The sequence below is a fragment of the Pelobates fuscus genome, chromosome 5 (genome assembly GCF_036172605.1).
Source record: "Pelobates fuscus isolate aPelFus1 chromosome 5, aPelFus1.pri, whole genome shotgun sequence".
Taxonomy (NCBI): domain Eukaryota; kingdom Metazoa; phylum Chordata; class Amphibia; order Anura; family Pelobatidae; genus Pelobates; species Pelobates fuscus.
Genome location: NC_086321.1, coordinates 268,116,608 through 268,129,348, shown reverse-complemented (window position 1 = coordinate 268,129,348; position 12,741 = coordinate 268,116,608). Strand labels below are relative to the sequence as shown.

Below are 12,741 nucleotides of genomic sequence, written 5' to 3'. Positions count from 1 at the left end.
ATGACTCTGTGACCAATGTTTTATCTTATTTTTCTCATACTGCGAACAGCTGTATTTTGTGCGTGCAAATTACAATAAAATACTAATTGAAAAAAAGTGTTATGTTTGTGAAGAGGAGGAGTTGGCAAATTAGCCACACCCACTGGGGGCACCAAAAATATTCTTACACGCAGGCGTCAATGACTCCAGGATCAGCCCTGCATACAGCTCATCATCTTACATATGAATGTGGGATCACTAAAAATTATATCATTGTGAAGTGGTTAACAGAGCAGGAGATAACTAATTCTAAATTAAATAAACTGTGCAATAAAGGAAGCTTGGAAATTAGATCTATTTTAACAGTAAGTGTGAACGATGTATGTGAAAGCCAAAGACATGGGTGGTGTGGCTAGGACTGCATATAAAAATGATATAACTCTTAAATTGCATAGAATTGAACAGGACGACTGCTGTGGCATGATCTGTACACCATAACTACTACATGAAGCTTAAGTATTTTGGTGCTTAGTGTCATTTGGAATATAAGAACATGGAGTATACTCTACATACATACATACTGTACAGTTACATTTGACTACTTACAATGTACAGACAGAACAGGGACAACACTGCTGTGCCAATTATTCTGTTTGGAAATTTAAAACACGGATCCCAGTTGTAGATTCGTCTTGCAAACCAGGTTTTATGTTTTCTGCAAACATAGATGGAAGTTTGTGTTAGAAACTACAACATACAGAATATATTTTAGACCTTAAATAGTGTAATATTCTATGTGGCATTATAATTTGAGTCACCACTAGCTGCCTATAACTGGGTGTTGGGGTGGCGACACAAGGCCCCTCCTTGTATATTTTATTTAAGGTCCCACACCCACTTCTGAGTGGGGGATAGGATAGGGATACCAGGTCCCCAATGTTATTTAGTAATAGCTCTCACTAGGTCAATGGGTTTGATCTTGGGTCCCCCTTGTTTAATATGTAGCCTCCACAGACTGACCTTGTGAGTGGGGGAAGTGGGGGGAATGTTAGGATTTTCTTTTTATTTAATAGACCCCACCCATGGCAGAGGGGTGGGCAATGATCTGTCCATACTCCATTATTTAATTTAAAGTCCCTCATCAGATGCCCATCTATGTACTAACAACAGGGCAGCAATAGCTACCCAGTCTCTAGTCTTTTATTACAGCAAGTAGCCACTTGCGGCATGACAACTGGAGGCATGGGAGAAGTCTGTAACTATAAATTGTTTAGATTTTTTAAATCATGCCCCAATTTGAATCACCAAATCAAGACTATAACAGTCCAGGTTCTGATTTCAGCCTCCTTTGAAGTCTTTTTTTGCAAAACCCATACATTGCTAAATGGCATATACACTGTCTGGATTTTGCATTCAGAGTCTAGTGAATTACCCTGTTTGTGTATGTATGTATAAAATGCTTAAGCAAAATCATTATAGGTCATATTTGTTTTGACACTTTAGGGTCAATTTAGTATTATTTAAATCATCTAATAGAAAATTATACATTTATTATACATTTTGACTAGCTAAATGTGTTAAATGGATTGGATGGATTTCTAAATTTATCAGAAGTTAGAATGTGTGTTAGTTTCAGACATGGTCAAAATATATAGAAAATTATTTCAACTTGCACATTGAGAAGATTCTTGCAGTTCCTATATAGCAACTCTTGATTTTGGAGTGGCCTGAGATGGGTACAAAGTACGGCTCCAAGGACAACGGCAATCCTCCATTCTGTAGAAACCCCCTCTTTACCATATGAGGGAAACTAAATGAACATCTGATAGTGAGTTCTAGGGGAATTGAGGAAATGTCACAATATCCTCAAGAAGGTGGACTGGGATATTCCACTCACAACCCCCTCAGTCCTCTAGAAATTTCCAGGTGCAAGGGAATGTACGGTATGCAACTTAACATCTGCACCATCCCAAGTACTGTCCTATGTTTCTAGTCAGGTTTAAGAATGTCATACAATCTCAGGAGACTTGTATGGGTTAAGCGAAGCCCCTTCCCTATTTCCACGTCTCTAAAGGATTTCAATAAAACTATCTGGTGTTTGATGTTGAGAGCCCTGCGTCACCTCCATGGTCTGAATGGCTGACGAGCCCTCACCCCGATGTCCTCGATGCTGCTGAAGCTCCATTTTAAAATTGTTCTTCAATGAAACAACAATACGGATCACCTTTTATTGGGTATTGATATTGATGATCTTAACTAATGACTTGTGTTTCAATTAAACAAGTGACTTTTATGTGAGTATGTGCAATGATTGTATGAATTAGTATTTTTTTATTATCATAACCAATGTTGGCTGCTTACAGCAATGGTTATGCCACCACCATAGAACTGGGAAACTCTGGTTTGAATCCCAGTCAGGCTGCCTTACCAGTAAATAATGGATAATTATAAGGTGCTATGAATGTTGGAGCTATAGATTTGATAGTGATTCTCACAGATGTGCAGATATAGTTGTTTTGCCCTTTATTGGTAATGATGCATTAATTATAGGTATGGCATTGGTTAAGATAAATTATCACCACTACCATACATTTCTCCTGCCGTGATCTGCACCACATAGATTTTGATTACTGAGTTTGGAGGGGCATGGAGGGGGATCTGTACAGCAATATCTGTCTGTAACAGATGCCCTGTTCTTAGACATTTTTATTAATTTCACCTACATCGGTATAAGAACTCAACTGAACATATTTTGCCCCAGTTGGTTCCTATACCGAATGTTCTACTGAACCCTTGAATCATCCAAAGCAGTTGTGTGCCGCCAATTGACCCAATTGTCCTTATTGACACTTGCTCTAACCGCAACTTTGAACGTTCTAAGTGGTTCACTGGGTGACTGTCGATTCGTATGCACGAACACGTGGCAGCGGCAATCTTGTTTTGTCGAACATATCCAGTGGTGTTTGGTCGTCGAGTGTATGGAAACATTTTCAGATACTTAACGGCCTGAACACTGCTGAGACTTCAAGGATCACTTAGTTTAGTTCCAATCCATGCGAAAGAGGTGGCGTTCGGTGAAAATCAGCTCCCGAACAAGGGGCACACGGCTAGCTTTCCCACAAACAGCTATTCGAGACATTGTGCTATATTTTGAAATCCACGAAAGAGACCGGCCGCAGGAGCCTCATGTGCAGTCGGTCAGAAATAAGACTTCTATACGAATCCTGAACCCATGAACCGATCTGGGTGATTTTTGGATATGTTGCTCACACAGATCGGGGCTATCAGGGGGAATACTTTTTATGGGGTTCACGTGTGATTTTGGGGTATTTTAAGAATGTCAATAAAATAGGTTATTTTTCGCCTGGAGATAATTGAGTTGCTACAGTAATTGACTCAATTATCTCCCAGGCAGAGGGTAGGGATTGTATGCCATGTGTGTGTCAGGATACTAGTTGATCCAGCACGCAGAACTGTATTACACCTAGGACTAAAGGTAACTTTTTACTGGGCCTTAGAATAGCCGGACTTAACGTACCAGAGAATAGTCAGAATACTTGCCGAGGACACAGAATGAGACACAACGATGAGGGAAAGCCAAAAGTCAAGGGTACCAGAATACAGGGAAGTCAAACAAAGCCAAAGTCAATAACAAGAAATAAATGCTCAGGAACACACTCTCGGACAACCACTAAGGGAAACCACGACAGGGCAATGAGGAAAGGCACGAAAGGAGTTTAAATAAGTCTCCTTTAAATCCGATTGGCCGCACCCGGCCTCTGACCCCAGAACATGCGCGGGTCCTTTGCATGATGTCATACGCACATTGACGTCGTCAACACCGCGGGTGGACTGGGGCTACAAATTGGCATGAGTCCGCAGCGGCCGGCGGCCTCTAATATGCCGCAGGAGTCAGACACCACAGCACAGGGCTGCCGACCAGCATCTCCACCAATGCCCGGAAAGTAGTTATCCCCAGAGACACAACAAGGTGAGTATGAACATGTGACATTACCCCCACCTGAAGACCACCAGGCGGGCAAGACCAGGTTTGAGGAGGAACCTGGCATGGAAATAACAAATCTTGCGACCAGAATTATTATCGGAAGCCGGAACCCAAGAACGTTCAGCAGGCCCATACCCCCTCCAATCAACCAAATACTGCAAGGAACCGCAAGAAAAAAACCTGGAATCGATTATGGAAGAGACTTTATACTCTACCTGTCCAGAAACAACCAACGGAGGAGGGGGAACACTTGGGACATTATTACTATTGCAAATGAGCGGTTTGAGCAAAGAAACATGAAAGGTATTAGGAATACATAAGGAGGCAGGGAGAGCTAGAGAATAGGAGAGAGGATTAATTTTCCGAGGGATACAAAATGCACCAGGGAATCTGGGGGCAAACTTGATGCTAGGAACTTTCAGTTTGATGTTGCATGATGATAAACACAACCTCTCACTCCAATTGGTAAACAGGGTTGGCACCCCGCCACTTAAGTGCATAACATTTGAAACGATCAGCCGCAGTTTTGAGAGTGGAGTGAACTTTGGTCTAAGTATCACGAATAGAAGCAAGGTGATCATCCAAAGTAGGGATAGCTATGTCAGAGAAAACAGTGTAGTGCCATGTAGTCGAACAATTTCTCGTATAAAATAAGAACCAGGTCTTGAGAGGATAGCAATTTTTTGAGTGGAACAAATGAGACATCTTGGAAAAGCGGTCAACCACCATAAGGATGGTGGTATAGCCATTAGAACTAGGAAGTTCTATGATTAAATCCACGGACAAATGGGACAATGGAACACTAGGTACGGGAAGTGGATGCAACAATCCACACGGAAGTTTATGAGGTACCTTAGAAACTGCACAAACTGAACAGGCCTGCACATATTCCTTAACATCTTTCCTGAGAGAATCCCACCAAAATGATCTCAGGATCACGGATATTGATTTTTTAATGCCTGGATGTCCAGCAATCACGTTGTTGTGGAACACCCTCATGACATTCTCTCTTTCAACCAACAGAATAAATAATTTATCTAGTGGTTTATTGCATGGTGCCTGAGACAGAGCCTCCATGATAGCGCCAAGCAGAGGGGGTGATAAGGGAAGAACAGTGGAAGTGATGATACACTCAGGTAGAACAACAGGGGATGTATCTTGTTCCTGTACTGATTCAGTATCAAACTGTCTAGATAAAGCGTCCGCTTTCACGTTTTTGGGACCAGGTCTGTAAGTTATAAGAAACTTAAAGCGAGGAACAAAGACCATCTAGCCTGTCTAGAAGACAGTTGTTTAGTATCCCCTATATAAGCCAAATTCTTGTGGCCAGTAATGATCAAAAGAGGGGCCTTGGAACCCACTAAAAGATGTCGCCACTCTTTAAGCTCTAGTATAATGGCCAACAATTGTAATGTGATCTTACCTTGAGTGGGAGTCTGACACGCAGAGTTAAAGCACACTTTGCAATTTGACACAAATGTAGGAGACTCAAGGCAGAAATCTCTAAGGCTGTGAAACAGTGCACAGTGCACAGGAACGCAGTACAGGCAAGGAAAATCCAATAGAATAGTCATGGTCGAAATCAATGGTCAGGACAGGCGGCAAACAGGCAGAAACGGAAGACGGGCAGATAATCAAACCAGGAGTCAGACGAACAGCAATGATTCACAATCAGGAACAAAACAATCTGACAATGAGTCTCTTGCAAGGCAGGGTTTAAATAGGGTGAAAAGACAGAGAATTAGTCAGACGTAGTATGTGTATCCGTATACTCAACCCACCAAAAAAATAGCAGGGAGAGAAACTGATACACAACAGGATCTAACGTACCTTGAAGAGACTCCAGGGGTCTCAATAGGGGCTTAACCCCAGATATAAATGCTAAAAAACAAAAGAAAAGCTACAGACAGTCTTAGAAATAAAAACAGACTGTCTGTATAACCTGGAAATAATATATAGTACCAGAGCATCAGAAATAAACTGGTTATCTTGTATGGGTATCTAAATCAAAAGCGTAACCGAAACTTATCTGGAAACCAGGAACAGGTGTGCAGCGGTCCAGGAGTAGAGACTGAGAGAACAGAACACAAGGAGAAACAGGAATCCGGGAAAGATGCGTGGAGCCACAGGTAAGGTCACTGACGCAGAAGACCCAGATTAAATCCCAGCCAGGCCCAAGAACACAAATTCACATATGGCACGATGATGGTCGTGACAACAATTCTCTATTGCCAATATCATAATTATGCTCAGCAGGAGACCACTTTCTAGAGAAGTACCCACATGGATTCAAAGGGTATCCTGACTCTGCCTCTGAGAAAGAACAGCCCCCACCCCAGTTTTGGAGGCATCAACCTCCAGTATGAAGGTTTTGCTAGTGTCAGGATGTACCAAAATGTTGGCTGAAGCAAACAATTTTAAAAGAAGTTCAAAAGCTTCTCTAGCTTACTTAGACCATATAGTACTGCTAGCCCCCTTGCGTGTCATATTGGTGATGGGGACTATCACAGAAGAGAACCCTTTGATACTTTTAGTCCATTGGGCAATGGGCAATGTAGAACAGCCTCTAGTTTATGAGGATTCATCTGAAAACCAGAGGCAGAAATGTTATACCCCAAAAACTGTACTTCAGTCTGGTCAAAGATGCATTTTTTCAGTTTGCAATAAAGTTGATTTTTAAGTAAAGTTTGCAATACTTGTTTGACATGTTTGTGGTGAGTAAATATAGTCCCTGAGTATATCATTAATAAAGTCCTGGAACACGGCCGGAGCATTGCATAATCATGCCAAAGGGCATGGCAAGGTAATCATAGTGCCCACTTCTAGTGTTTAATGCCGTTTTCCACACATTATTTTCCTTAATCCTTACCAAATTGTATGCACTCCTGAGGTCAAGTTTAGTAAAGACTTTAGCACCCTGGAGACTGTCAAACAATTCGGAAATGAGGGGAATGGAATAGGCATTTTTAATCATGATCTTGTGTAATGCGCTATAGTCAATGCATGGATGTAATTTTCCATCTTTTAGATACAAAAAAGAACCCTGCACCAGCAGGCAAGGATGACTTATGTATGTGGCCCTTACTTAGGGGATCTTTGATGTACTCATCCATTATTCTACTCTCCTGTGGCGAAACAATAAAATATATTTTGCCAAAAAGGCGTAATGGGTTTACATCTTCTCATCATATCTCATCAGGAAAGAGTAATGATTTATTGTAAGCACAATAAAAAGCACGATACTTACTCTATAGGCTTTCTCAAAAGTCTCTTGATGTGGTCAGCCTGATGTTTTGGTAGCATGGTATTTTTGTCCTATAAGATGGAAAGATATGGTGTCATTTCTTAAATCCTAATACATATGAACTTTCTCACATGTCTACTGAGCCGCGGTAACTTCAATGCAATATCTAACATCAAAATATTCATGTTCCACCATAAAAAGTGATATTGAAGGAATCTATCTCCTAAACAGTACTTTACATGAAGAATGTCCACTGATTCCTCCTGGTATATGCATTATGAGGATACTAATGATCTATTGAACACAGATAGGTGCCTTGTTCCAAGTACTGAGAACTTGCATACTCATGTTTTTACTTCCAAATACATTAATGTGCCACAACATTAAACCCACTGACTGAAGTGAATAACATTGATTATATTGTTACAATGGTACCTGTCAATGGATTAGACATCCAGTTCTTGGATTTCATATGTTGGAAGCAGGATAAATGTGCAAGTGAAAAGATCTGAGTGACTGTTACAAGACTGAACAAATGGGTCAGAGCGTCTCCAAAACGGCACATATTATGGGGTTTCTGGTATGCAGTGATTAGTACCTACCAAAAGTGGTGCAAGAAAGGACAACCGGTGAATTGGAATCAGGGTAATTGGCATCCAATTTAAAAGTGCTTTTAATAAGGATGTGAACATTAGAACTGTACCATGGAGCACTGGAAGAAGTTTGTCTGGTCTTATAAATCTTGTTATCTTTTTGCTTAGGGGGATGGTCAAATGCATGTGCGTCATTTACCTGGGGAAGAGATGGCATCAGAATACACTATGGGAAGAAGGCAGACCGACGCAGGCAGTGGTATGCTCTGTGAAATGTTCTGCTGGGAAACCTTGGGTCTTGGAATTGAAGTGGATGTTACTTTAGCACATACCACCTACCTAGAGATGTTGCAGACCATGTACACCCCTTCATCCTAATGGTGTTCTCTGATGGCAGTAGCCTGTGTCAGCAGAATAATGCACCCTGCCACACTGCAATAATTGTTCAGAAATGGTTTGAGGAATATGACACAGAGTTCAGGTGTTGCCTTGGCCACCAAATTCTCCAGTTCTCAGTTCAATTGTGCTGGAACAAATCCGATCGATGGAGGCTTCACCAACTTGCAGGACTTCTGCTGCTAATGTCTTGGTGACAGATACCACAGGACATGTTATGGATTCCATTAATTGAAGCATTAGAGCTGTTTTAACTGCATGGGAGGGACCTACATGATAGGTGGTTTTATTGTTGTGGCTGATCATGTATAGCATTGGTTCTCAACCTTGTCCTCAAGGACCCCCTACCAGTCCAGAGTTTAGGGATTACCTGGGTGTGTCTAAGGTGTTTGTTTAGAAAAAGAAAAAGAGTCTAAGGTGTTTTTTTTCCCTTTTTCTAAACACCTTAGACACACCCAGGTAATCCCCAAATCCTGGACTGGTAGGGGGTCCTGAGGACTGGGTTGAGAACCCCATGATGTATAGACTTTGGCACAACAAACACTGCTTTAGTTTGGAACATATATTTCTCGTATTACAAGTATTTATTTATTTATATTGCCAAAGAAGTAAAAGCTTTTTTATGGATATTAAGTATTCTAGATATCAATATAAATCAGATTACTAAAGTATAGACATTTAAGAGCTATATAAGGATACTGTTATAAGGATACTGTTATATTTCAGGTAACCCAATTTTACATTATATTCTACATATTTTATTTCTTGTGATTATTTTATGCCTCCTTGTTTCACCAACAATGTATTCATTATTTTTTTTTTTTTTTAGAACAAAAGCAATCTATTTGTATGTATGTGTCTTAAAATTAATAATTCATGTTTACTGGTTTACTGGTTCTGAGGTGATATCTCTACTGCAAGGAAATGTGTCATCAGACACAGTAGGCACCTTTTTCAGCACTGCTGTCCAAGCTCTAAGTGCCTTAGTGCACTTATAATGTGCTTTAGTGAGCATTGGCCAGTGTCCTCTGTAGTCTTGTCAGCCTCCTATGCTTGATAGCAGAACTGCAAGAACAATTATAGAGTGTGTATAATTCACTGCTGTCCAAGCTCTTCCAGTGTGTGTGAGGCTGTAAAGGAAGTGGAAGGGATAATTTTCCATCTACCCACTAACAGCCTCTCAGCGACAACATAGAGTGACACACACTGTATAATAGCTCCTGCAGCTCTATTAGCAATCATAGGAAGCTCAATACTGAAGAACTATCCAAACTCCACATGCCTGTATCTTCATTATCCCTCCACCTAAAGGTAACCCCTCTTAAAAACGAATCAAATGAACACTCAAAGCCCCCTCTCCGCTAAGCAGGGGGAAGAAATGCATCGTAATCCTAGGTTTAACCATTAAACACCACATTTACCCAATACTACATTTTACCCAACTCAAAAGTGTGACCTGGTGGCACCTTTTGTTAGAAAGTGTCCACTTAGCATGGTTAAAGGCATGGTAAAATAGTCATTTAGTGTCTAATATGTTTGTTTTTTTATTATACAAGTTTTAATAATACAAAAGTCAGTTGTACTAACATTTCAAATACTCTTTACAAACTATAAGCAGGGCCAGCGCATCCTATAGGCTAAGTAGGCGGCCACCTACTTAGGGCGGGCACCAGCAGTAGCTTTACTGCTTGTCTGGCCACCCCCGATCAAGTGGGACTGATTATATATATCTGGCCACGTTACCAGGTGCTAGGGAGCACTTACATGTAGCCTAGCGCCCAGTAGAACATCGGTCCGGCATTCACCACAGCCTGCTAAGTCAGGACCACTCTCCCAGTCAAGCACCGCGAAGGCGCAAGGGCGCGCCATTCACTCACTCCCGCACCTTGCCCTGTACGTGGGGACAAGTGGGCAGGAGAATAACAGGAAATGGGGCTTAGGAAAAAAGTGTTGGCTGCCGGGCACAGTAAAGACAGAAATGAAGAGCAAAGTGCAATGAAGATAAGAGAATGCACAGTGTGTTTCATAGAATGTGTGTCAGTATGTTTCAGTCACTATGTTTGTGTATGTTAGTATGCTTGGATCTGTGTGTGTATGTATGGGACTGTGTGTGTGTATATGTATTGGGTCTGTGTGTGTAGGTATGTATGGGTCTGTGTGTGTGTGTGTGTGTGTGTGTGTATGTATGGGACTGTGTGTGTGTGTGTGTGTGTGTGTGTAGGGGTCTACGTGTGTGTATGTAGGGGGCTGTGTGTGTGTATGTAGGGATATGTGTGTATGCATGTATAGGTGTGTATGGGTCAGTGTGCATCTGCATGGGTCATTGTCTGTGTATGGGTTAGTGTGTGTGTGTGTATGGGTTAGTGTGTGTGTTTGCATTGGTCTCTGTGTGTGTATGGGTCTCCATGTGTATGGATCAGTGTGTGTCTGCATGGGTCAATGTGTGTGTGACTATGAGTCAGTGTGTATGTAGAGGGGGGTCAGTGTGAGCGTATGTGTATGTCTGTATGGGTCAATGTGTGTATGGGTCAGTGTATGTAAGTCTGCATGAGTGGGTGGAATGAATGGAAAAAAAAAATTGCCTAGGGCAGCAAAAATCCTTGCATCGACCCTAAATTTAAGCGTTATCTATATATATACTGTACCTTGTAGACACCTTCTGGTTTTTTTCTGAAAATAAATATGTGAACAAATCGGCACAGCAGGAACAGCATACACAGAATGGATGGCCAGTGGGAAACTATTTTTTCGAATTCTCTTTTCTCCTACAAAAATAAAGACAATCATATTTACAAACAGCAGATTACTGTTCTTGATGCATTCAGCATGGTATAAATTTGAGTTGAGCTAACGGATGCTAACCAATGCCTTGATTTAATATTGTTGCATAAGCTTTTCAAATGAATAAATATTTTTGGATAAACTTTTAAAAATATATAATTTAAATATTACATCTAAAAAAATCTAAAATAACATTGTATCAATATATAATTTTTTTTTTCAAAAATTAAAATTTTATTCAAAACTATAAAATAATTTGGAAAACTTCCAACAATAATAAAGTCCATAAGTCAAAGTAAACATGGACTTGATTTAAATTACAGTAGGTCAATTTAAATCATGATTTGAAGCAGTTATTAAGACTTGATTTAAATCCTTATTTGTTTTTAGAAATACTTGTTCTTGTTGGTTGTTAAAATTTTAACTTTTGCAACCAGATAAAGATTCCATGTTTAAAATAATAAATTTTCAGATTAGCATAACTATTAATCAGAATAAATTTTAATATATACCATTTGAAATTCATAGATAGTGATGAAACTCTTTGATTTCATAAGTTAATAACTCATATTTGGAGAAAAATTAAACTGTGTATTTAACAGAAACAGTAACATGATATAGCATACACATTATTGTGTTTCCTCAAAGGAACACTATAGTGTCAGGAATACAAACTATTTTTAATACTGTCAATTAGGTCATCGGCCCACCTTGTCCCCCATTAAAAGCGTGTTTTACTCACCTTCTTTCAGTGCCGCACAGGTCTTGCCACGGCACACTTGATAATCTCAGCCAATCTGATGCTGTGTCAATCAGCATCTCCTCATAGAGATGCATTGACTCAAAAATGTATATATTGCATGAATATACAGCCTCATGCTTTTGGGCTATAATGTAGTTTAAATAGAAAACTATCCTAGAGAGGGTGGGATCAGTGCTGAACAAGTCAGAAGCACATTGCTGGAGCTCCAATCAGCACTTTAGAGTAGGGTGAATACCTGCATGTCCTGTCACACTTACACATATGACCTGCAGATTCTCACACTCCACCACCGATGTTTGCCATGGGTGCTAGCATCCAAGACATTTTGTGAGAGCCTGTCCCTCTCTGCCCCATGGTACTAATCCCTCTGCTCCATCTGTCTAGATAGTGGGAGAGTGGGGGCCTTAGGAATCTGTTTGGGGTAGCAGAGGAAGTAAAACCAGTGAAAGGACTGTTTGGACAGGCCCGTCTGGTCCCTAGGTGTGATGCTGGTAATGACCGTGCAGTTGCCCTGAGATGATCTAGGCCACCAGCAGCAAGTGCTGGTAAATGGCATCTCTGCAGAAGGACTGCGGGACACCGGGGCATTGTTGACCATTGTTAAGCCTCATTTGTTGCGAGGTGTACCACACTTGCTCCAACCCCAAGAATGCTGTTGCTGGCAGAGGACACCTTGCCATTTCTATGGCCTGTGTGTGGCTGATTGGCTGTGGATACAGAGAGGTATAGAACTCTTGTTAATGCCGCCACCTGATCATTTTCATATATTTTTTCAGTTTTTTGATGTCCTTTTGCTTGCCTATAACTGGGCCTGACTGATTTTCACCACCGCTACTGTTGCACGCATTAGCTTTCCTTTAATAACTTTTGAATGTGCGGTTACTCGATATCTAGATTTTATACACAATGTGCAGCATATTATCTGATTATACAAAACCAACTGATTTAATTCATATCTCTCGAGACCTCTTGCTTTTGT

General features: G+C 40.7%; 1 protein-coding gene across 2 annotated transcripts in view; it reads right to left on the bottom strand.

The window, feature by feature from the left end:
* LOC134611411 (stimulated by retinoic acid gene 6 protein-like) overlaps nt 1-12,741 on the bottom strand; it is a 236,127-nt gene that overhangs the window by 60,780 nt on the left and 162,606 nt on the right. For both annotated transcript variants that reach the window (XM_063455276.1, XM_063455277.1), the window contains exons 8-10: nt 10,864-10,983; nt 7,233-7,300; nt 586-694 (exon numbers count right to left, since the gene is read on the bottom strand). In XM_063455276.1, coding sequence (XP_063311346.1) covers nt 586-694; nt 7,233-7,300; nt 10,864-10,983 — 297 coding nt within the window. The remainder of the gene's footprint in view (nt 1-585; nt 695-7,232; nt 7,301-10,863; nt 10,984-12,741) is intronic.